This window comes from Sebastes umbrosus, chromosome 2 (assembly GCF_015220745.1).
Source record: "Sebastes umbrosus isolate fSebUmb1 chromosome 2, fSebUmb1.pri, whole genome shotgun sequence".
NCBI lineage: Eukaryota > Metazoa > Chordata > Actinopteri > Perciformes > Sebastidae > Sebastes > Sebastes umbrosus.
In genome coordinates this window covers 14,331,775-14,357,933 of record NC_051270.1, presented here as the reverse complement: position 1 = coordinate 14,357,933, position 26,159 = coordinate 14,331,775, and the positions used below count along the sequence as shown (strand labels likewise).

Genomic DNA, 26,159 nt, shown 5'->3' with positions numbered 1-26,159 from the left:
GGTTTTCAAAATAAGGTGTTAACAAAGGGAATTGTATATAGAAAATACATACTGTATATGGAAATAATCCAATTGATTGGATTATACTGTATTTGCCAGAAGTATAAAACATTATATGTCTTTAACATATGGGAAATGTCTTTATTCTTTGATTTTTGGGTTGCTGGAAAAAATGTAATAAATAATGCCTGACAATGACTGGTATATTTGACTTCAGGACATCTCTCACTACATACATGCTGAAAATCAAACATTGTTACTGTATTAATTTAGATATTTTCCAAAGTATATGATTAAACTCTTTCCTATGGTCGAGTGTTAAAGCAGTAAATCGTAATATTGAATCGCAATACTCGTAGAATCGCAATACATATCGAATCGGCACCCAAGTATTGTGATAGTATCAAATCGGGAGATAGGTGTATTGTCCCAGCTCTACTATCTATGCAGGATTACATCTACCGATTCATCTATTTATTTACACCATAGGATCATTTGGTGAAAAACCCGGTATTTATCACTTTGCCGTGGCGGTCTGCAGCTTCCATTTCTGTAAAATATTTCTTCACAAGGTGTCTCTGGCTTATATAAGCACTCTCCGGCAATGTCAACATGTGACAGAGAATGTGAATCCATAATGTCTGTAACACATATAAACTGGAATTTTTTGGCAGTCTAAGAAGCCGTTTTCAACAGTAATGGCTGCCAGAGCTCCCCAGAGAGCAGACAAGTAGCCAAACTGTCCGTGTAGTTCCTCCACCATCTGTAAACGGATGTCAGGGGTTTGTAAATCCAGGCTGCTGAAGCTGGCTACAGCGATGTACTGAACACTGGCAGGTATTTGTGATGGTACAGACATGCCACACTAATACCTTCTGCATGGACTCAAGGTTAACTATTTGGAGAGAGAGTTCTTTTTAAGGTGAAATAGTTTTGTGTGTGCTCTTTTTGTGCACACAGGTGTATTCAAATTCAAAACCTTGACATTTATCTCAGTCCTTGCTTTGTGTACACATTTATATTGTGGGATTTATCCTGAGGCATTATCTTTGAACACCATGCACCCCAGCACAGTACTAACTCTGTTTTGACAACCACATAAAAAAAGATTAAAGTGGCAACACATCCTTGGTAGAGTAATTAAATACAAATATCACATTTTTATTTGCTTTCATTATAAGAAATTACTGAAATACCTTTTCATATGAAAAAATTTTTGAAACGAAAATATAAGCTTCATGATTGCAGCTACTGAGTCCTCTGCCCACCGTCACCATTTGCTCTTTGCAGAAAATATTTCAACACTTGTTAGGTATGCATCATATATTATGTTCACATATTGTTGCTGTGTCTTCTTTGCCCATTTTCCAGCTGAAATAGGCGACCACGACCCCGGGAAACACCCAGAGGGCTACAGCTCCAAGTTCCAGTTCTTCCCCAAGCACTCCGAGAAGTTGGAGCGGCGAATTGCTGACATCCACAAGACTGAGCTGATGTAAGGTGACACTTGTCCATGTCCCTGTGTACCTGTGTGTACTCCTTCACTTCCATAGCAGCCACAGTGCAGTGCATCACGGAAGCACACCTAACTGTTGGTGCTACACACTGAACCCTTAGTGCATCTTAAATTCATAGGTCAGTCATGGGAAACTAAAATTAATGACCGCTGTGATGGTTTTTACCAAAAAGTGGCGTCCGAGCCAGTGGCTCGCAGCTATCGGTAACAGCTAACAGTGCAAACGACAGCAACAGTGCTGACAAAGTTAACAATATTTACCTGAAGGGAACCTGAGGGTGGGCGCTACGCATCAGCTGTAACCGCCGTATGAGCGCAGTGCGGCGCGGTGGCCATGAGCGGCCAGTGGGGCACGCTCACATGCACAAACATGCACTAAAAGCACGCAGAGCCGGCCTGGCGATGTCAACAAAGCACAGAGAAGCTCAGATTACAACACACCAAGGGAGTGATTTCATTCTCTGCTCAGGTAGACATTACTCCTCTATATCTTTACATAGCAAATAAATGTTTGCTGCTTTATATTAATGCTCTGAATATCATAAAGAGAACCTTTAACTCTCTTTATGGATATTGACTTGAGTTGTAGTGTATCCCAAACTTTCCAATTATAGTGGGATGGAAAGTCCTGAATCAAAAGTCATGATGAAGAGGAGCATACCGTATATTGAGATGGAATACTTTGCAAAGACCTCCTTAAAAGTATCACATACAGGTTATAAATCACAACAAAACAATAGACTGATTATATGTAACTCCTCACAACCAGTAACATCTCACATTCAGAACACATCTGCAAGTAAATAATCTGATAAGGTATGCAGAGCTATAGGTTTGAAATGTCATAGCTACTTAATGCGCTGAGTATTCACTATACTGTTCATTAGGTTTGTGTTGCTGTGTTGTTTTACAGGCTTTGCCCTCACATAGGCTTTATAGACCTTCCTACCCACCTCTTCAAAACAGGGCACTGAAATGATCATGTACAGGTTCAGTACGGACTCTGACTGCTACACACGCCTGGCTATTGAAAGCACCAGTCTGCTCTGCAGCATCCTCCAGACTACAGTATTGGGCCAGCAGGGTGCTCCCTACAACTCGCCAGTTTTTGGGGGGCCCTGCCTCAGTGGTCAGGAGCCAGTGATCGTGCAACAGTTAATGGTTTGGTGAATTTGGATTTGTTCCCCTTGGTGGTGTTGATAGTTCAAAGAGTCTGGAAACAGTTCACACAATTTAGCTTATTCTCGCTCCCGCACACAGCCGGCGATGACCAGTGTGCTGGAAGGCCAGGTCGAAGTGGGGAATCTGGGGATGTCATAGTCCCCACTCATTGCTGCAAACGCAGCTCTACCTGGTTGCTAATCAGATTGGTGGTGTTGGCAAAGACTGACGACCTTTGGATTTTTTTAGGTTATGCTCCCATAGGTGCAGTGTTTGTTTTATGCCCAAGGACTGATATGAATTTGTAGTGGTCAGTCAGGTTCAGTTAACGTTGCTTTGCCTTCTCGGCCTTAAAGGTTGCCAGACAGAGCGTGCCAAGGTCACAGACATGATGTGTCACAGCAGGTACACATGGTAACCTCAGCCACGTGAGCAGATACAGAAACCTTGTCCTCCTGCTACTCCTCCAGTTGATGACTTTGAGGTTGATGGGTTAGGACACAATAACCAAGGACTTTTTTAATAGGTCAAACTACGACTACTACTGTTACTGCGCAGATGTGAGCTCTACCTGTGCTCATGGGAAACAATAATAATAAGGTTGTAATATGTAACCCTTGATTCATTAGTTGATAATTAATTGTCCTCCGATCTTCTCTTTATCTCTGTCTTTCTCACACACACACCGTGCACACGCACACTGCATTTACAACCCAGGTGGACACAGGCACTGGTTTGATCCTACACTGCCCTCTATCGCTCATTTCCTCCATCGTGTTTGACAGCAGTTTTGAACAAACAGATGCATCTCTCCAATTAACAAAAATATGCACAAACTTTCAATCAACTGATGATGAAATAAATAAAGGTTACACACAGACAGAAGCCAGTTAACGGACTTATTGCTCTTTTCTCTCAGAGGTCAGAGTCCTGAAACGTCAGAGCTCAACTTCCTCCAGAAGGCTCAGATGCTGGAGACGTACGGCGTGGACCCTCATCCATGCAAGGTGGTCTTTACCAAACTAATTTTTTCTACAATTATGAGCTGAGTCTCTTTTAATGTACAATTTGATGAGTCATTTTGTATGTTTTTTGAGTAAATGTGAGATGAACTATAAAGTCAATCATAAAATTAATTTGTCATACTACTGTCTTAAAGTGTCCTTTATCAATGTAGGAAATTGACAAGTCTGATTCTACAATGACAATAACATTGTTTTTTTTGTGCCTGTCAGGATGTGTCTGGCAACCCAGCTTTTCTGGCTTTTACTCCTTTTGGATTCACTGTGCTGCAAGGAAACAGGAGGGTCCACCTCCTCAAATGGTGAGTTCAGATGAACAGTTAAAACTGGACACGATGCTAGATAATAACCATATTTAAATTAAAGCACACAGCATGCGTGTATGTACGTGCCCATGTGAATGAGAAAGACTTTGTAGCTGTTTGTGTTGAGAAAAAGTAAATTCCAAAAGTTCCATATGGACCAGTGCAAGGTATTAGCAGGCAGAAAAAAATAAACTAGCAATGAGATAGAAAAAACTTCCATGAACATACATCCGACAAACAATGTAAAGTAGTAGCGCACATCCAAAACCGTAATAGGCCGGTGCTGGACCAGTAGAAGACAGCAATGAAAAATGGAGCAGCAGGTATGCAATCTTTAGCTCCCTTTAATCACAATTTATTGGCACATCTTAGTTGGAGACGTTTCAAGCAGATGCTCTTCTTCAGACTTAATAAATCTGCCGAGAGACGCCATGTTAAAAGGTAAACGCTCTGGTCACGATAGTCGCATGATACCACCAGTGACCTAAATACCCCACATATAATCACAGGTAATGTTACATGTATATTAAGAAAAACACATATATACATAATATGCAACAATATATACTGTATGTGTACACTGACTCCAGTTATAGATGTTGTTCCCTCCGTCATTTTATATCCATGGGCTCATGTGTGTAGATTCCTGCTCCTATACATCCTATGTTTTGATATAGAGACGCCTCTATTTAATTCTAGCTATATAGAAAGTATGACAGCCGCGGGCTCGATGTTATTCTTATAAGCTGTGAGGTACTCACCTATATTATTGACTGATAAATGTTTGTATATTTTGTTGTATATATGTATATGTGTTTTTTTCTTAACATAATGTAACATTACCTGTGATTATATGTGGGATATTTTGGTCACTGGTGGTATCATGTGACTATCATATCACCAGAGCTTTTATCTTTTAAGATGGCATCTCTGTGCGGATTTATTAAGTCTGAAGAAGAGCTTGTGCTCGAAATGTCTCTAACTAAGATGTGCCAAAAAATTGCACTGGGAGCTACAGTGTGCGGACCTTTCCTCTACATTTTTCATGAACATACATCCGGCCTTAATCAATAGCTTGTACAAAGTAAAGTGCAAGCAAACTATAAACAAAGTGTGTTGTGTTTAAGTAGAGGTGGAAAGAGTACTATAATATTGTATTCAAGTGTTTTATACACAAGTGGAACTAACAGCAGGAAAAAGACCCTTTCCGTCCAAAACCAACAGATGGTCACTCTGCAGTCTGTGCATACAACCGATTATCAATTATAAATATACAACAGCCTTCCTCAGTGAAGCATCACAAGAATAAACCAGAAAAGGAGACAAAAACCAGACTATGGACACAATGGCTTGTGAATCTTCTTTTAGAATCAGCAGTAGATTAAAACATCCCCAAGCAGACAACGTGGACATGTAAACAATATAAACTCCACAATGGCTGAACCCACTAACACACATGTTACACAGGCAACAATGTTGCTAAGCAACAAATTGTTTTTTGACTTATATAAAACTGTTTTATATCTCTGTTTTTTTTTACTTATCAGCAGTGTGTTGTTGTACTCACCTGTTTGAACTGCACCAGGAAGTCCTCTTCACACACCTCACTGAAGGTAGAAGTTCCTCAGTGAAGGTAGAAGTTCCTCAGTGAAGGTAGACGTTCCTCAGTGAAGGTAGACGTTCCTCAGTGAAGGTAGAAGTTCCTCAGTGAAGGTAGACGTTCCTCACTGAAGGTAGAAGTTCCTCAGTGAAGGTAGAAGTTCCTCAGTGAAGGTAGAAGTTCCTCGCTGAAGGTAGAAGTTCCTCGCTGAAGGTAGAAGTTCCTCGCTGAAGGTAGAAGTTCCTCAGTGAAAGTAGAAGTTCCTCAGTGAAGGCAGAAGTCACCACCAGAGGATACACCACTAGCATGTTAGCATGTTAGCATCGCATGGGAAAAGAAGTTGCCCTTTTAAATGCCTGATTAAAACCTGTATTCTTAATTTATTTTGTGAATCCAGTTATTTATTTCTCTTTGTAAACTGCATTTTCAAATTGATTTTTAAATTCCATTATTTATTTATGAATTCAATAATGTATTTTTTAATGATGTACTTATTGACTGTTTTATGGTGTTTTTATAAATCCCTTTTTGAATTTGAACTATTTATTGATGGATTAACATTTCATTTGTAAATTATTTTTATAATGCTTCTTTTTATTGCCCATTAAAATATCAAATAATTAATTACTTTAGTCCATTAATTAGTTCAATAAATACATTTTTAAACAAGTTTATTAATGCCTATTTTTATTGAACAATTAGTTATTAATCAATTAAATGCCTTTTGCTATTTGGTCCTCCATATACTTGAAATGTAGGGAAGTAAGTACAATACTTGATAAAAAATGTAGGCCTAGTTAAGTAAGCTATGCTACTGTAAGAAGAACTGCTTTTGAAGAATATTAAAAATAGTAAACTACAAGTACACAAAAAATTACTTTGTCACAGTAACGAGAGTAAATGTAATTTGTTTGTTCAAATTTGAAGATTTAATGTTGAAATAACACACAGTGAGTGATTTAACACAACTTTGCTTCATTCTCCTTCTAAATAACAGAAGTGCCTCATGTTGTTTAAGGAGCCAGCAATGGAAAAATAAAATCCTAAAATTACTCCTAAAAGCTTGCATGGCACAATCCAAGTCTTCTGAATCCAAAGTATTAACACCGTTGTTCCAACCATTTGTTTCATTGTCTTCTCGATTTAGATTCTTAATCCTACATGAATCAAATAATACAATACACCCTTAAAAAGGTTCCAAATATCAAGGAATCAGAAAAACAAACAAAAAGTAATCAGTCATCCGTATAAGAGGATATTAGTAACCTTTTCAAGACAGCGGAGTCAACCAGCTGTGAAGCTGCTCAGAAGTTTTCACAGGGTCAGAGTTGTGTCGTTGTAGGAATCGTGCAGTTTATTCGTTTCATTTTCTTTGACTGGAATTAATGTGTCGAGACTTTTCAACACCGAAATGAAACACTGTTGGCCTTATTAATTAGCCTACCGCCACAATTAATATTTTACCACCTTTGTCCATTTCTGCCTCTCCCTTCTTTCTCCATCTATCTCTCTTTGTTCTGTTATTTCTTTCTCTTTGTCTTCTTCTGTTTCCTTTTGTCATCATGTGTCCTTGTTCTGTCTATCTCTGTATGTCACACGCAGGGAGGAGGTGACCAAACTCAAGTTTGAAGCAAAGACATTCCATATATATGCAAATCAGATGGAGGTATGTGTGCATGCATTATTAAAACCCTTCCCTTTTCTAGCCTGTGGAGCTCAGGAAGTTAAATGATTGTGTCCGTGTTTTATGCATGGGACACTGCCACTGGAGAGCCAGTGTAATCTATCCTTAATAGTGATGTAGACGAGAAATGCAAGGACGAAAATGTGTGTTTTAGCAGACAAAAGAGCAAAGTAAAGGTGTTGGTTAATATACTGATCAGTCATAATGTCCTTAGGCCAAGAGCTCAGTAAATCTGACAGACATGATGAAAATGTCTTGAAAATCACCACAAGGACTCTTGTTGAAGTTTGATTTTTATATATAATTTATGTATGAGTTGCTGTACTGGACGTGTTACAGGATAAGAAGATCATACTGACATACTTTGCACCTACACCTGAAGCCTGTAAGCATCTGTGGAAGTGCGGCGTGGAGAATCAGGCCTTCTACAAGTGAGTCACGACACCTGAAACAGAAAACTGCAGAAAGGATATAATGTTTATCATTATGTAAATTATGTTTTACATTTGCACACAGGTTGGAGAAGTCGAGTCAAGTCCGCACTGTGTCCAGTAGTAATCTCTTCTTCAAGGGTAGTCGCTTCAGATACAGGTATTGGGTTGCTCACAACATATTTGTGATACTTTACAGTTGATGAATGTTTGGCTAAGAATATCATACATAATGTCCTATGGCGATACAATGCTTGTTTTAGTGCTCACATTTTGTATAAATCACATAATTTAGAATAATTTTTAGATTTCTTTTGTTTGTTTTCTCAGTGGAAAGGTTGCAAAAGAGGTGATGGAACAAAGTGCCAAAATTAAGAGAGACCCCCCTGAGATACACAGGTCAGAATCCTTAAAAAGAAATCTAAATTTATTACAGAAAATATTTCCTGCAGCCCTGCAATTAGCTGAAATGATTTATGCATTTTTATCATAATTCATTGTCATGTGTGCATACGTGTGTGTGTGTGTGTGTGTGTGTGTGTGTGTGTGTGTTTTGTCCAGGGCTGGCATGGTGCCCAGTAGGAGCTGTCCGTCCATCACCCACGGCCCTCGTTTGACCAGCGTACCCCGGACCCGGCGGAGAGCTGTGCACATCTCCATCATGGAGGGTAAAACACACACTGAAACGAACAGAGAAATACTGTTAAAGACGAACCAAACAAGCAAGAAGCCACCTCCCTCAGTGTGAAGCAGATGTTGGTCAGTCAGCCTGCACATCTCTTAGTCCAGTGGTCGTACCCCCACAGCCCTGTCAGATGAACTTAAGAACTCCTTTATCCAACACCACCGGCAGAATTGACATTTGAACCATTTCCCAGCTATTTCATCATTCATCTATTACTTTTAGCTGACTATTCAATCCATTACTTTAATCCAACTATTGTTTTCGCTATCTATTCTTCATTCATTTTAGCTATTCCAAACATTTATCCATTTCTTTAGCTACTATTTTAAACAGTTCTTACTTTTAGCCCTTTCACCATCCATCCAACACTTTTAGCTTTTTCAATCCATTACTTTTATCTAATAACTATTGTCTATTCACTACTTCTAGCAAACGGTTTACACTTCTTTACTCACTTTCTAACTAGTTTTCATACACTCTCAATCGCCATACCTAGTGTTACAGCATGACTAAATGTGTGAATTTAGAAAAAAAAAATCAAATCCATGTACCCTCTGCAACTACATACTGTAAGTGTACCCCAGGGGTGCAATTCAGTTGGGAATCACTAGTCCATGTGACTTGATCAGCTGTGCACAGCACAACATTTCTGGGTCTCTTTTTAAGGTTCTCACACAATTATATGGTGCCTTCAAATGGGGTCGTGTTTACCGTGTTTACGAGTTGGGCCCATACGAACGCCCCCCTCATGTCGTATTCACGACCTTGTAAGTGGAAAGTTTCTGAGAGCTCCGAGTTCACAACTTCGACGTGTTTTTGTTGGCGTTGTGGAAGTTAATTTTTCGGTGCATAATAAGTTAATATATTGTTGATTGATAGTCATATATTGTTTTTCTTGGTAATTTAATAATTTGTCTGAGGAAAATATTGATATTCCCAACGACCTCATCTTTTTCCTCTGTCATTCTGCCTTTGCATTTACTGCATTATGTTACCCACGTGCTAGCTTGCTAAATTGTTAGCCTCCGTGGCTTCTAGACTCGGACAGTAACGTTAATATTGCCGTTGCTTAGCAGCGGTGTTCTTCCCCACTTTACCACTTGAACGCCACGCATAACGTATACACGACTTCCAATCTCTTAAACACGGTAAACACAACCCCATTTGAAGGCACCAAAGTAGCTTTTCCATGTGAACACTCCCGCACATGTGAGTGTCAGTCAGTCTCTTCACTTTCTGTGATATCTCGCCCTTTCTCTCTTGATGTGCTCGTTCTGAAACACACAAACTGGAGCTCTTTGAGCCACTAGCCTCAGGCATTGTTTTGACATAAGAAAGTCATCCTGTCAGTTTATTAAAGGGCAATTACTGTCCCGTCTTTCCTCCAACAGGCTATTAACCTTTTGCCAATGCTGCCACTGGGAGTAAGTTAGCTGTCCGTTGACGAGCCTCGCCAAAACTAAATAAACTTATAGCATAGTCTTGTTTTCAACCAAAAAGGTCTTTTGTCAGACTAGCCCCCCTCTTTGTCACTGACAACGAGATCAGGCTCTGTCAATGCACCCCGCTGTTGCAACGCTGAAACAAACCCCCAGTGTTTTGTCTTGTTGCTCTGTCTGCGCTGGCATTTCCACTGGTAATATTATCTCAGCCTGAAAATAGCTCCTGCTGTCAGAGGCCATGCCATGTGTGTCACAGCAGGCAGGGAGGGACAGAGGGTGAACTATGGTATAAGTGAGCCACATTCCTGGTCCTTGTCTTTCACTGTCTGTCTTTCTATTTATCTGCCGCTGTCAGCCTGTGGGAGCACGCTGCTTAGCCATAGCTCGGAGACAAAGACAGACAGCAGGAAGACAGAGAGAGGAGAGGCAGTTTCAAGAACAGACAGAGATCAAGATAAAAAAAAAAAACGAGCAGCAAAAGCGTGCTGTAACACAGTTCGGGTTAGACAGGTGCTTTTTGCTCTCCTTGAACCATGGTGAAGTGTCTGATCCGGATCACGACCAAGGTGAACATTCACTTGCGCATGATTAACCACTGTTATCGAGATGTGAATGTGCGCGTGCTGTCTCTGGGGCCCAGGCTCATGGGCAAGGTTCTGGGGGTCCTACCGCTCTTCCCCGCCCTCCCTCCTGGGGGTTCCTCCACCTCAGGCTCTGATCCTGGGTCGGGACAGAGCTCCAGGACTCCTTCCAGGCTCGCTGTCCCACCCCAACTCCATGGCTGCAACCCGCCAGCCGACTCTGCAGGTAAAAACCGGGGCTGGTTTCATCATGCAGGATTATGGAGTGCTTTTGTGTGGTTCTTCTTGTGGGTTCAAGTTGGTTGACTTTCTCTTGAAGAATAGTGTCTGACCAATGAGCCAAATATGTTTTGTTTAAAAGTTGACATGGTCATTATCTAGCTTCCAGAGAACACAGGAGGCGAGGGAGAGCTGAGTTGTTCTTGACTCATGATTCATGTTTACTTTAAAGGTAGAGGTCGACCGATAGTGGATTTTTAAAGGCTGATATGGTAACGATTGTTTGGAGCAGGAAAAAGCCGACAGGCGATTAATCGGCTGATGTCTTCTTTACTTCTGCAGCTGCCTAATTGGCATTTTTGCATTTCACCGTTTTTAATAAATCATTTTTTGTTGTAAGAGAATATCCTGAAGTGTGAATTGGTGAATTGCATCGTTGGAAAATGTTCTATTTATTTGCAAAGGGCGATGCCGTTCTGCAGCTTAGAGTATGACTGACCAGGATTACTTCTGTTGTTAAATGCCACTCTTGCAAACCCTTCATGTTCGTGCATATTCCCACCCGGGGTAAGGAGGATTCTTCAGTGTGCAATTTCATTTCATGAATGGATAGTTACGTGGCTGGATTATTTGGAAGAAAGAACGCTGAATTGGTACACTAAGCAAGTTAAAGTAACAGTGAATTATTTATTTTCCTCCCTGTCTGCCTGTCCTGTATTGTGGACAACGAGCTGATAGTGTTGCGTTATTTATTCCCCCTCTACCTTGACTTTGTGTATGGAGACTCCATGCAAAACGGTGATGTACGTCCGCACATGACGGGTGGCGGCTGTGCAGCCGTCGGCCACTATCGGAGCCCAGTTCTGCTGATAACAATAGTTTGTAAAACGTCCTATCTGCGGCCAAAACCGATTAATTGTTCTACCTCTACTTTAAGGTTAGAATTGCCACTTATTTCATTTAGACATAAATAACATGTCTCTTGAGCATAGGTCTTGACAAGCTGACCACCTGTTGGCAAAGTGTTCAACAGAGCACGGTGTACTTGAATATTCCCAGCAAGCCAGGCTCAAACTCTACGCGGCTGAGTGCCTCTCTGCTTTAGGACTAATAAAACTCAAACTGAACGGAATTCCCCCTTAAACCTCCTCTTTTAATTGCACCCAATGACCTGTAGACATAAATACATTTCTCAGGAGTCTTATAGGGTCTGAGGTTTAAGAAAGTCGTATCAGACTCTCTTTAAAGCCTCCCAGTTACTAAACATGTCTCCCTTATGAACTGTGTTTTCAGGTCTGGAGTCCCTTCGAGACAGCGCTCACTCCACACCTGTGCGCTCCGTCTCCCATGGCGACTCCTTCATGTCTTCTCGGAGCCACATGATGGACCGCAGCGAGGCAAGCACGTCAGCGGTCATCTCCGACGAGGCCTACAGCCCCTCGGACAGCGTGCTGCCCACACCCGTAGCCGAACACGGGATGGAGAATCCTTTGGCTCGTCACCTCAACGGTTCTCCCTGCAGCGTCGACGAGAAGGAGTCAGAGGCAGGAGCATCGAAGGATGGGCACGCCGCAGAGTTGTCTTCCGGCAGGAGAGCGCTGCGTATGGTCAGGGGCAGGCCGTCACCGCCGAGCGACGTCGAGGAGCTGAACAAGTTCATCCTGAGCGTGTTGCGTCTGTTCCTGGTCACCATCGGACTGCTGTTCGCCCTGCTGCTGCTCCTCATCATGCTGACAGAGTCGGACCTGGACATTGCCTTCCTGAGAGACATCCGCAAGACACCTGAATTCCAACAGTTCCACTTTGAGTACTTCTGCCCCCTGCGGCGCTGGTTCGCCTGTAAGTTACGATGGATGGGAGGTTTCCTCATCAGCAAGTGAAGCAGAGACTGAAAGACACAACACGGGCCTCCACTGGTGATGAGTTGGGACAACAGATGGGTGAGGACAGGAGAGAAGGTGGGAGGAGACACAAGGAAAAGGATGGCAGCCCTATGCCCAATATCAACTCAGCTCCTGTCACAAGCCACGGACCGTCCCCTGAAGAGCCTTGTTTATTATGTTCGACCATCACTGCGAGGAAAGGAAATCACATTTTACTTTGAAAATTCAGGTCATTTCAAGGTGTTTTATTTTTACACAAAGCCACAGTAACAGGGATTAATTTAAACACTGAACGTCTGACAGACTTCACTTCTTCAACCACAGATAATAGCTGCCTTTATTTTTGTATTAATTTATACGTTGCAACATTATTGTTAAGACAGAGTGACCTGATGTGTTGGGGTGTGTGTGTTGTGTAACCTGAGAGTTAAGATGAGATTGGAGCCAGACTAGCTCATCTCATTTTCATATTTCAAAGCCGCCAACAACATTCATGCTGATAAAATGTTATTATGGTCGCTGCTATGGGATTGAAAACTGCTGTTTCGAGTTTGTACTAGTATCTGGGGGTTAGAGAAAGTGTGAAATGGAAAACTAAGCAGCACTTACTGAATGTAGATCAGTCCTGAGTCAAATAGTATTTGCAAATATTCTAATTTATTTTATAAAATGTTTAGCAATATGTGGAATTTGCCATGTAGAGTGATACATGTTAAAACAGTAACACTTTAGATGATTGACAACTTCCCTGTCTTTCCTGAATTGTCCTGATGTTGTATACAACCCAACATCTGGAATAATGAATTGAAACAAATGCAAAGAAGTAGTTGCAGTAGCTATTTGACCCAGGAGTCATCACTCCTTGGTGCTGCCCTGTTAGATGGCTTGAATGATCATTTATGTAATAACTGTGACTTGTGGTCAGACGTCCATTAAAGAGGACCTATTATGCTTTTGTGCTTTTCCCCCTTTCCATTAGTGTGTTATATAGTTTTTTTTGTGCACGTAAAAAGTCGGCAAAGTTACAAAGCCCAAAGTCCACACTAAAGGGAGTTTCTCTCCTCCCACAGAAACACTGCTCCTGAACTGCCTGAAACGCCTTGCTTGAAGTCCCGCCTTTTCTTCCATAACGTGGTGATGTCACCAACAATACATTTGCATAATATCTGCCTAGTGTCTTGTTTGGCACGCCCTCAAACAAAACCAGTTAGAGTGGAGCTGGAGCGGAGTCCGAAGAGTTTGGTTCAGTTGCAGCCAGTATGAGAATTTTTTTTGTTTTTTTTTGTTTTTTTTACATTGCAGCATGTAAACATGTTCTAGTAGTAACCTAAAATACAAGCACCTGGAAATAAGCATAATAGGTCCTCTTTAAGAGTGTGCTCATGTTACCATTTTGTCCAGCCACTAGAGCACCAATAAAGTTTTATCGTCCACTTATTATAAATTACGGATAACTTGTAAGGATATAAGTAAGTAATGGAGGTGGTAGGTAGGTACTGATTTTATAAAATAGCAGCCAAATAATTCTAATAGCTACAATCAACTTGTGTGTGTAAGGAACAGTTGTCACGTTGCCGTAGTTACTTTTACAGTAGTTGTAAAGGTGATGGGACTGTGTGAGCTAGTAGTGATAGTGAAGTGTTTGGTTAGTTCTTTGACTCCCACACTCTGTAGAAGGAGTTTATCTTGATGTGCAATACTGTTAATAGAAAAAAAACAAGATCCTTTCCATTAAGGGAAACTTTGTTTTACCTTTTGTAAAGTGCAAAAATTAGTGCTATTTTCCAACAGTATACAGTTAAGAGAGCTTGTTTTTAGTTTATTTTGAGTGAAGGTCATATATCTTTTAGCCCTGCTGTGTTCAAATGTATACATTTATCTGTAAAGGCTTAAATCATGTTTCCATTTTTGTACAAACCGATGTCTTGTTAACACACAGAGATTTCCTCACAGTGACTTTTAATGGACTTGAAGCATTATTTTTTACAGTGGATGTATAGTTTTCATCTTACAAGAGAGCCGGAGATAAGTCATGTTTACGTCCCACTGCAATCTTCATCATCATCATTGCACCTACCAAAGAAACCTCTGTTGTCTGATATCTGTCAGTTTGCGTCAACAGATGGAAACTCTGATAGTCTGCTCTCCTCCTCCAGCCTTATTACGTATACATGTTATTTCACAGGTTAGCCTGCAGTGCGTCTTTTTACAGCCCAGAGCAATCAACAGCATCATCTAAAAATCATACAGTTTGTCACTATTGGTCCTCTCAACAAGCCTACAAGTGGTTGATTAGGATATCATGTAGGTGTATATGCTGTGTGTCGGAGGTAAGATCAGCAGGTATATGTCATTATACCTAAAATAAAATGGATGTATTATTTATGCAACAGGAGGAATGGTTTAGGATGCTGATTGGCTGAGGGGTTTAGGAGGCAGTTTGGAAAGTTACCGTAATAATATTTAAATCTTTCCCCAAAAAACAAAGGTTTAAAGTTAACACGAAAACAGTACTTTGAGAATCCCTGTAGTATTAAATACCTTGATTTTTATTTTTGTATAGTATTGACAGAAATGGTGAAATAGATAATAAAGTATTAATCATTCTGTGAGTTGGATGAGTTGGATGAGTTGGACAGAAATATTGACCGATGTATTTATATTTAACAGAAAACCCCTTGTTTTGTGGTTGGTTTTCAGACTTGATAAATTACTTAGTTACTTGCTTTAACCCCGACGGTGCTGGCTGGTTTTTGATGGTGTTAGGTGAAAGGCTAGTCGAGGCAGACACTTTTTACTTCCTATAATTTGTACTTTAAAGTCTCATTTTATGTTCATGTGTATGAAAAACTTTACAGCATAATTTGAGCAATAAATATAAGATAATGTAATGAACATTAATAACCATAAACTGCACAAACGAATGTTTGTCTGTCTGCTGGACATTCAAAATGTCTTTTGAACCCCCTCAGAAGGTAAAACAGTCTGTAGATGCATGTGTGAAGGGAATATGGTGCCCACAGTCGTAGGTAACGTTCTCATGTAAATCCTGTTTGTTGCCTAATCCTAGACTGCTCTTCCTTGACTCATTTTTAGAGAAACAGAGTGGATGCAAGTTTTCTTGTCAGAGTACGTGTAAATGAACTGAACACCCGACAGTAGACCCATTTTCACTCGACTCTGAACAGGTGGAGTGGAGCAGTTTGTACTTTTAGCCAATTTAAAATAGCAGAAGTAGCATATTCACCTACTTGAATATTTCTTTTTGCAATGTAGATCAAGATATTGATTTTTTTGTATTGCTAAAATCTGTTTCAAAACACTTGAACTGATAAAGAGGGGTGACAGATACATTGACAGGCAACTCTTGTATTGGTTTTACTGAATCATGTAAACAGGAATAAGGCCTCTGATGTGGTCTTGTTGTAAGCTTCCTTCCTGTACCATGGGCTTGCACATGGAAATGTCTCTGTAAGCATGTGTTCTGCATTTATTACCTCCAAACAAGACTGCTCATTTCCAATCACTGACTAAAGACTGGTGTAATTTATTATGAATAAATATTATCTATTCTTGACATGTAGCAGCTGGTGCAGATACTAGTTCCATCTTGAATCCACAGAGGAAACAAGCCGTCGACCCAAATCAGCACCTTCTTGTTCCAAGTCTTTGAGCATGTCCCTGCTTGAAAACAACAGACTGCAGTCAATGCTGGCACACACTATTCTTCTGTCACAATGCTGCCATCCTGAGGTGATATCAATACTACCACTGCTGAAATGAATAGCATCCACACTCAAAATGTTTGGTATAAAAACGACTCTTTATTTATTATATTTGCCACAAACAAAAAAACAAAACATGAAACAAACACAATTGATTTTAACGGTTTTGCCGTTTCAAATTCACTGTGCCACAAACAACAAAGGGGAACCTATTTTAGAAATTGATTACGTTCTGTTAGACATTTGGAGTAAACAAATTTCAAACATGAGAACAGAAAAGTAAACGTCAGAGTATACAAAGTCAGAGTGAGTCACCTGCTACATACTGTGCATGTACAATGTTTTCAAAGCGTTTCAAAGTGATTAACAGAAACAAATACAATTTAATCTCAAAGTAAACAGGTATCCACAAACTGACCTAAATAAAATTTAAGTATAAAAAGACTTAACAAATAGCATGTTTAGAGGTCGATACATTGAATGACAGATCACTTGTGTGTAACCACATAGTGACTTTAAATGCACCTCTATCTCAAAAGGTCCAACAAAAGGTTAGTAAATATCCTGGCTAAAAACAACCAAGACAACAAGAATGACAAATCTGAGACAAAGTTATTGAAATGTTCCAATCAGGGCAAAGTCTCTGAATATCCCCTAAGGTAGAAATAATATGACACAACTGTAAATCTGCTAAAGGCCTGCCAGTTTACAAAACGGAGATTTTTTGGCTATCATATTAAATGCTGCGTTTAGCATAAGCCAAGCACCATGAAGGCCGACTGGGCAGCGCCACGCTGCGGGGATGCTTCTCTGCAGCAAGGCCTGACAGCTCGGAGAGGGAGAGGGTAACATAAATGCAGCAGGGCACAGATAAATCCCAGGGCAAAACCTGCTGCCATTCTCAAGAGAACCCAAACATCAAGCCAAATCTAAACAGGAGTGGCTTCAAAAGTCCAGACTTTGTGGCAGGACACCGCCGATCACTCAGAGACCCCATGCACCTTGACAGAGTATGAGCAGTGTTACGAAATCTGAAGAAGAGTGCAGTGCCCTCATGTGCAAAGCCAATACAGCACTATCCACACACAGTAGACACGAGGGTGAAAGGAGTGAATATAGTAACTGTATTGTAATAAGAGTGAGAATTATGATAATATTGTATTAAAGCTATATGGAGCTCCAGAGGGGACAACAAACAAGAGATGACGGTCACGACTTGTTTCCAGCACTGAGATATCTACACTGAACGAGTTGTACACCTCGACTGTGATAAATCTATTTCCTTACTTGTTCTTCCTACCCAGCTGAAGGCAACCAGAACTCTTGGTCACACATTTTGGACTTCATCTCAGTCGGAAAAGACATGCAGGCGCCCTGACGCATTGCCGCCCAGTAAGACATTCCTTGTGGGATGGAAAGCAGTGACGGACAGCACTGTGTTGAGGTTCTCGTCATCTGTGAAGGTGTGCTGGGGCCGGCCGCCTTCGTGGAACACCTCAACCCTCCGAGGCCTCGACATGCTCCCCACCACAAAGCAATCTTCCTGTTTGGGGTCCCACACCGCTGAGAGTTTGGTCAGCCAGCGGCCTGTGAACATGTCGTGCCTGAAGATAAAGATTGATAACGCAGGTTGTGAGTACGTTCAGGTTACACGAGTCTCAAACAGGCACAGAAAAGAGACGAAAGAACAAGAAAGCACAAAGTTGGTGGATTTACTTGATGGATGTCAGCAAGGGAGACTGCGTAGTCATTTCAGACGTGTCATATATCCTGTCAAAAGAGTTCAAGATGGACATTGAGCTGGCATTGAAAAGTAAACTACAATAATTATAACACAATTATTCAAAGTGCTGAGCCGGCTTTACCTTATGTGGTTATCCATACAGGTGGTGAGAACTCTGTTGCCTGTGCGAGGGGAGAAATAAGCGCTGGATATGCTTAAACAGTGACCATGCAGGTGGGAGACTGCCTTGCTTTTGGTCGTCTTCAGGCATCTGCTGTCGTAAATATTCACTACCCTGCAGACAGGATCAAAACATTCATTTAGTACAATCAAAATGACACAATATAGAGTACTGTGGAAAATAATTAATTAAATTAAATCAGACATACTTGTTTTCTGCAACAGCAAAGTACTGCTTCTGTAAAGGGTGAACGCTAACACAGCGCAGAGTCTTGGGGTCCATTGAGTGGAGGGACTCGTGGGAGTTTCTGCAGAGAAATGAAATACCAGTGTAGCATGTTTATGAAAAGTTCAACATTTATTCAGAAGTTCAAGCTGTTCACCCCTACAGTTATTCTTCAACACCATGGAAAGAGACTAGGACTGTCAAAGTTAACGCTATAATAACGCATTAACGCAAATTCATTTTAACACCACTAATTTCTTTAACGCATTAACGAAACTTCTGATTTTTAGGTTGTAGTGGACTCTGTTTTAAAGCTAGAGTGAAGATCAGACAGGCATCATATGAAACCAGAAAACCTAAAGAATCCATTGGTTCCAATCATGTCATACTAGCTCCTCGCAAAGGAAGCTAAATAACGCTGACCTCAAGTAAAAAAATGTGTGATTAATCGCGATTAACTATGGACAATCATGACATTAAATATTTGAAATGACTGACAGCCCTAAAAGAGACTAAAAACTGCTAGTCATTATCATCATCAACAATTATTTGTTACCCTGGGGTGCGCCTATCGACGATGGCAACCTCTCCGAACCAGTTCCCAACCACTAGTGTCAAACAGTCATCTGACAGGAAGTCAAATGTTTTCAGGCCATCTTCAATGCCATACACCTAGAACAATGTAAAAAAACAGATTGACATCAGCTGGTGGAGGAGGGGGTACTGATATTTTAAGCTCTTAAAATAGTTTAAATGCAGGCAGTTTACTTTACAACCTTTACAATATGAATTAAAAAAAAAATAAATTAATGGAACAAAAGTTATCTCACATCATCAAAGACGGCCTTCTCTACATCCATGCAGCGGAGAGATCCGTCATAGCTGAGACTCAGCAGGTGGGTGGGATGAGCTTTGGAGAACGCCATGGCGCTTACTGGACGAGTGTGAGGTTCGAAGAGTAGTACACCATCATCACCCCAATCACCACCCTGAGGAAATATACACATGCATGAAAGAAACTAGAGTTACTTCCTCGTGGTTGTTTGCCTTCGCCAACCAGTCAAGTTGCAGTTTACATTCATGTCTGTCCAAAATGTCATCTCTTCATAATTTTTTTCTGTTAGACATTTAGCCGCAACATTCAGGAAAGTTTCTTACAGGCTGTCGCTGTAGGGTTTGCACGCAGTGGCATAACGGCTCCCCAAAAGTGAAGCCAAAACATCTCGATCACCAGCTGGTGGCTGGCTGTAGCATAAAGCAGAGTTTTCTATGAGCGGAGCACGCGTTATAAAGGTCAATATCACAGATGTTCATTTAACTGTCGGAAGCCAAAATCCTGATTGCGATAAATAATTTGATTAATTATGCAGCCCTAGGTCGCAGTGACCTTTGAACACCAAATTCTAATCAATTCATCATTGAGTCCAAGAGCCGTTCCCGAGATATCGCGTTCACGAGAATGGGTCGGATGTATGGACGGACAACCCGAAGACATAATGCCTCCGGCCACGGCTGTCGCCAGCGCAGAGGCATCAAAACTGAGTGTGTTTTCTTAATGTAGATTTCATATTATATGAAAAAGCTGTGACTTTTAAAGGATCCACTGACTGCTACTCCGCTTCCATGAATGACCAGAGCAAGATGAAAGGGAGACAAAGTAAACGAGTGAATGCTGAAGAACATTACCATGTAGTATGCTAGTCCTACAAGAGTCCTAGGACTAGCATAGAGTCCTAGAAACTAGTTCTAAAACATTACTGAATATCAGCCTCACATTTTACCGTTTTTGAGAACTACATCTCCAATGTCTGGCCTTTCCTTTTAAAAAATGTGCAAATAAAACAAAGGCATTTTCAGGCATCTCTGTTGTTTACAAATGTGTTGACAGTAGGATCTTCCCAGCTGATCTAGTACGTGTTGTTTTGAGCTGGTTATGGAGCCCACATCCTGCCCTGTAGTGGTCACATACTAATATATAACAGAGCAGATCAAAGCAGCAAGAAAACGCACCAACTTCCAGAGTCCAACTTTCCCCCCCTTGTCTCCTGTGGCCATTAACAGGCTGCTGGTGCTCGGGTGGAAGGCAGCAGAGAAGATGCGGTCCTTCACCACTTTGGCCACTCTGTCCTCAGTTATCCTCATGTTCTTCAGGGCTGAGCGGTACCTGCGTAAAGACACCAGCGTAGATTTTTTGCCCTTCTGTATGAACATTTTCAACTGTTTGCAAAATTGTGACTATGGATGCAATGGCAAAAGGGAAAGTAATGTGCTCTCAGAGGTGGAGTGGTCACTTCTGTAGAAGCAGGCTGAAAGAATCAATCAAAACTTAAAATCTTACTCTTTCAGATCAAGCTCCATCTTTCTTTCTTCTGTTGAATTCTATGAAAAGAAAAACAATTGTAATATTTACCAATTGATTCAGAAGCAGCATAAGCAAACAAACAATTATCACCACTGCAAAGATGCAAGATGACATATCTCAATGTAAGACATCTCCAAAATATTTTTAGCTTTAAATGTTACGCTACGTTCTTGGGGCACAATATTCAACAGCACTGCATTTATTTACAGTTTTGGGAGAAAAAACAAATTCAATGATAACACGAAGCATCATAATAGCCAAGAAAGTTGAATCCTACCTCGGAGCAGAGCTCAAGAAGTTGTGAAGGCAGCTTGCTTCCCTCCTCCATGTTGACTGGATCCATGGGCAGAGGGCCAGGAGGCTTCTTGAGTCGCCACTTTAGAGCAAGTAAAATAACTCAAGTGAGTAACAAAAGCAAGAAATAAAGAAACTAGTATTACCGCCTTGCGGTTGTATGCCTCCGCCGACCTGTGAAGTTGTAGTTTACATCCATGTCTGTCCAAAACGCCATCACATCATGATTTTATCCCATTAGACATTTGTGTGAAATTGTCATAATTATCATATGAATCCTTACGTTATGGCCAAAAACGGGTCTGGTCACAGTGACCTTTGACCACCAAATTCTAATCGTTCATCTCTGAGTCCAAGTGGACGCTTGTGCCAAATTTGAAGACATTTTCTAAAAGGTGTTCCTGAGATATTGCGTTCACAAGAATAGTGCGGATGCACAACCCAAAAACACATAATAAAACCATAATAAATGAGTAACAAGAAAAATAAATGCTGGAGAGACAGAGAGCTGTGGAGTGGCATGAAGTGAGGCATAGTATTAGGTTATTTAAATGCAGCTACCTCCTCCTGCATGATCAGCCTGCCATTAGGTTCAGGAGGAAGTGTCAAGACATCTGCCTCTTTATTTTGGAGACGAAGGGATTTGCGAGCTGGCAGCGCTTCTTTTACAGCAGCCTGTGACCTGCCACCACAAAAACACAGTGAGCATTACAGTGACATCAAAAACACACTGGTCTGTCGGACTTTTGAAAGCTTATACTTTGAGATGCAACTAAAAAACGGTCTAAAGTGATTAAAAAGATTTAAAAGATGTCTGCATTACTACTCTTTCCTAGCCTTGTTAAAATCAAACTAAACTGCACATACCCAAACACATTTTAATAATGATGTACACACCAAAGGTCATGCCCACCCAAAAAATAATTTAGTTCAGAAATTATTAATACATTAAAATTAAGAGCTCAGTGGTAACACTTTGTAGACCGACTGTACCTCATGAGGCCCCTCTGCGATGGCTTTGGACGTGTCAACTGCTTCAACTCCTCTGTTGCCTTTTGACAAAGAAAACAACAATTAATACCCAACCTACCTGTTATAATGAAATTCTCATTTTATGCATGCAAAAAATATTTAGTTCATTTGGACAGCTGATGGGGTGTGAGGTGGTACAGACTCCACTTTGATGAGAAAATGAAAACCTGTACTCTACTGTTGACACTGTATGTTGATCCAAGGTCCCCTTTTTAAAAAGCATAACTTAAACGAACCAAGAGCTCGGTTTTATGACCTAAAATGTATATGACAATAAATTGTCACATTTATCTTATAATGATAAATGTAAGATATGAAATGTAAGAAATTAAAGAGTTTTTACAATACATCACACTTATTTTCTTGTGCTGTTAAGTGTTTGTATATTTGTTTGGATTAATTATAGCATGACCAGTTAACTATTCTTTTAGCTGATCGTCTTGTTAGATTTAGGGTTGCATGATTTTGAAAAATATCTAATAGCGATTATTTTGACTGATATTAAATTGGCAATATGATTTGCGATATTTGAGGGAATGGTAATTTTGACGTCATTATTCTCATTTTCATTGAAAAACATATTAAAATGATTATGGTTTGATTTTGGTAGGGATCTGTACCAAACAAAGATGTTTTCTTAAGTCTGTAGAATATGACGTGTAGGCCAGGACATCTCTGCAGCACCACAATATTTAATTGATGAAACTGGTTTAATTTATTGGAAAATAGGATGAGAATGCATTTAGGTTGTGAGAGATTCACAATGTCAGTAAATATCGTCCGTCCCTAAAGCCCAGTGTCCCTGGATGTATGGGAGAAAGGCCATGAGGCTGGGACTACTCCACCCGTACTGTACCTGTAATAAGTTGATGGACGATAGAAATGCTTGGTTCTGTCTGATGTTCTCCAGACGCTCCAGTTCATATGATGAAAGTCCTCCATGTTCATCCTGTGTTACACAAAGATACAACACTGACACTCTGGAGAAACATTCAATCACTAGCCATGCAGGAGTTGAGAATACTAGTGTGCATTTGACACACACACACACACATTCTTGTAAATGGTTCAAGGATCTTGTAATAAAACAAAATATCTGGGGCACTTTATTACAGATCAAATGTCTGACGATGACATGTATAGGCAGTGCCGTATACTATATACTCAAGCCAACATGTTGGCAAAATAAATTCTACATGTGTTCAGACCATGTCAAGACAAGTCTCTTTAGAGCCTATTGCACTCCCTTCTATACTGCCTCCCCTGTGGGTTTAAAAAGGTGAGCATGCATAAGCTTCGGGTTGCCTACAATGACTGCATGCAGATATTATTTAAAAGCCCCAGGTGGTGTAGTGCAAGCCGGTTGTTCTGTAATGCAGTAGTCAACACTTTCCAGGCTCTATTGAGAAATCTGATGTGCAAATTTATATGTCGACTAAATGATTCTCAGAACGCCATTATCATACTACTGTCAAATCCTTGTTTTAGTGTTATACGATACCAGTCATCCCTGTGGAAACATTGGTATAACTGCCTTTTATAAAAAAAAGTGGCAGCTTCTATTTTAATGTATGTATTTTTGTTTGTGTTGTATGTTTTTTTAAATGGACTTCGAGTCTGTCAATAAAAATTAATTGAAATGAACTTTATTTGTCATATTTTCATCGCCAATTCCAGCAAAGCAGTCACTGGCAATGAAAATCTTTGGTCTCAGGCTCATTGATGCACGTGGGCAGCGAAGGCTGGCCCGTGTTGTCCGATCCAATAGAAGAGCTACTGTAGCTCAAATTGCTGAAAAAGGTAATTTTGGTTCTGATAGAAAGGTGTCAGAACACGCAGTGCATTGCAGTGTGTTGCGTATGGGGCTGCGTAGCTGCAGACCGGTCAGGGTGCCCATGTATGTATAGAAAAGTAGTAAATATGTATATATCTATACACAGAGGTGTAAGATAAGATATTCCTTTATTAGTCCCACAGTGGGGACATTAGCAGTAACAGTTTGTAAAACAGTATGTTAAGTACATAAAGGTAAAGTAACAAGTGATAAGCTCAGGAGATCAAGAGTTCAGCAGTCTTATGGTCTGCTGCAACAATTCACACACATGTTGTGAATAAAAGCACAGGCTCTGTATGTAGGTGCATGTGTATGTGAGCGTACGTGAGTATGTGCTCATCCACTGTTCATCCTTATGTAATTTCTGCCATTATTCTTTACATAATTTCCACTCCCATTTTTGCCATCCCTAGTGTGGGGAGGGAGGGAGGGAGGGAGGGAGGGACTGTATCGAAACCAAAAAAATAATAATAAAAGCACAATGATAAATAGTGCAGGTCTGTTTTTGCTGAATCTTTCAGGGGAAGGGTTCTCTTTGACAAGCGTCCAACAAAAACTTCTAAACAAGCTTCTCCTATTAGCCAAAAGATGCATTCTATGCCAATGGATTAAGCCCAGACCTCCTACTGTTAACCAGTGGTATGGTGAAATCTTTAAAGTTTTGCTAATGGAGCGCTTGAGCTCAATCTTGAAGGGGAATGAGAGGGTTTTCGATGAGTTGTGGGCACCTTTTCTAAACCACCTCCCAAACTGTACAGCAGATTTAATACATAGGGGGCATTGCACTGTGGACTGGCATCCTTCCAGTGCCCCCATGAATGTCTAACGTTCTTCTCTGGGCTTTTTACTGCCTTGCCTTGGCTGTGTATTCCCTGATTTGTATAATATATCCAAGCCCTGAGGCTTCTGCATGTATTTTCATGTAATGTATACATCTACATACCATGCTGTTTATTTTCTGTTTTTCCAACCCTTGGGGTTAGCGACCTGCTCGTGTTTGTCCTTGCTGTCACGTGATTTCTGTTTTTGTGTTGTATTTCGATTTTGAAAATTCAATAAAATATTGTGGGGGAAAAAAATAGTGCAGGGTTGTTCATACTTACAGATGTGTGCTCCTCCACATCACTATTTCCAACATCCGGGTCCTTCTCCATGTCCTTTCTGTTATTCTGGCTGTTTTTGTCATTGTGCGTTGTTGTTTTCTAGCAATAGAATACGGTCATATTAACAAAAACAAAACAAAATTGTGAGTGTGTAAATATTATTGTCTCTATGCGTTTCTGAAGTGTCGCTTACCCTCTTCTTGTTGGGTGTTTTAGCTGGTTCAGGTTCAGAGGAGTCCTGGAAGCGTTTAGGTGCCGGGGCTCTTCGTGAAGACCGTCGGGCTGGTTCCTCCAGATCCACAGGGGTTATCTCCTACAAAGTATGCATTAATAACAAGTAACATTAACTAACAAGTTAAATTAACAAGTTATATTAACTTCAGCTAACTTAAAAATAGTGCTTCACTCAACTTTTCCACAGGTTCAGCTAAACTCACAGCACATTACCATGCTGCCTGGTGTCTAACATTAACTAAATTATATTAAGTTAGTTTAACATTACCTCCAAAACGTAGCTAATGTTATTCAGCAGCTGTGTTAGTTAACACAGATGTGTTAATATAACTAAACCAGAATAAAACCTTCCATCAACTCACCGTTATCTGTAACTTCACAACAGCTTCGTGTTTTGTTCGTGTTGTCGCCATATTAAAGCTCTTATAACCACACGTCTGAACTATTTCTTGGGAGATATCTGCAGTAGAAGAAGGTGAAACCTGCAGGAACCTGCACACCGCACGGCTGGTAACTGTGATGATGATGATTGAGGAAGAGGAGAGGAAGGAGAAGGTTCGCGCCACATGCTGGAAATGTTTTGTAACAAGCCCCGCCCCCTCTGTGTTGTGAAACAGAATCCGAGCAGCTCATTGGTTAGACGTTTGACGTCATCAAAATAAAGGGGCGGGTTTATTCTGCCGACAGCCAATGAACAGCCTTATAATTTGATTGACGTCTCAATATCTCGCTTTCGGCTTCAGCTTCCACAGCATGGCAGAGCCAGTGATGTAATGTCGCCATCTCTGGGCAGATGTGTGCAACAGCAGACAGGAAATTATATACATGAAATATGGCTTAAAAGAATACCCTCCTTTTTTATTTTTAAAGATACAGATTTTTAAATATATATAATAAATATATAGATTATATATATA

At 40.6% G+C, this 26,159-nt stretch overlaps 2 protein-coding genes across 2 annotated transcripts in view; one reads left to right on the top strand and one right to left on the bottom strand.

The window, feature by feature from the left end:
• frmd5 (FERM domain containing 5) overlaps window positions 1-13,583 on the top strand; it is a 75,766-nt gene extending 62,183 nt beyond the window's left edge. Inside the window, exons 6-14 of the mRNA XM_037750098.1 lie at window positions 1,372-1,495; window positions 3,597-3,684; window positions 3,913-4,001; window positions 7,207-7,270; window positions 7,628-7,719; window positions 7,805-7,879; window positions 8,050-8,118; window positions 8,281-8,387; window positions 11,940-13,583. Coding sequence (XP_037606026.1) covers window positions 1,372-1,495; window positions 3,597-3,684; window positions 3,913-4,001; window positions 7,207-7,270; window positions 7,628-7,719; window positions 7,805-7,879; window positions 8,050-8,118; window positions 8,281-8,387; window positions 11,940-12,526 — 1,295 coding nt within the window. The 3' untranslated portion in view covers window positions 12,527-13,583. The remainder of the gene's footprint in view (window positions 1-1,371; window positions 1,496-3,596; window positions 3,685-3,912; window positions 4,002-7,206; window positions 7,271-7,627; window positions 7,720-7,804; window positions 7,880-8,049; window positions 8,119-8,280; window positions 8,388-11,939) is intronic.
• A 2,748-nt stretch (window positions 13,584-16,331) lies between these two features.
• On the bottom strand, window positions 16,332-25,831 carry wdr76 (WD repeat domain 76). The gene is made up of 15 exons (XM_037750108.1): window positions 25,605-25,831; window positions 25,202-25,321; window positions 25,009-25,107; window positions 22,928-23,020; window positions 22,033-22,091; window positions 21,601-21,721; window positions 21,023-21,121; window positions 20,722-20,762; window positions 20,394-20,547; window positions 19,214-19,372; window positions 18,940-19,055; window positions 18,367-18,465; window positions 18,120-18,272; window positions 17,971-18,024; window positions 16,332-17,858 (listed from the first exon to the last, which is right to left on the bottom strand). Exons 1-15 carry the CDS (start codon window positions 25,653-25,655, stop codon window positions 17,603-17,605), a joined length of 1,674 nt encoding a protein of 557 aa, XP_037606036.1. The 5' UTR covers window positions 25,656-25,831; the 3' UTR covers window positions 16,332-17,602.
• Window positions 25,832-26,159: the final 328 nt, after the last annotated feature.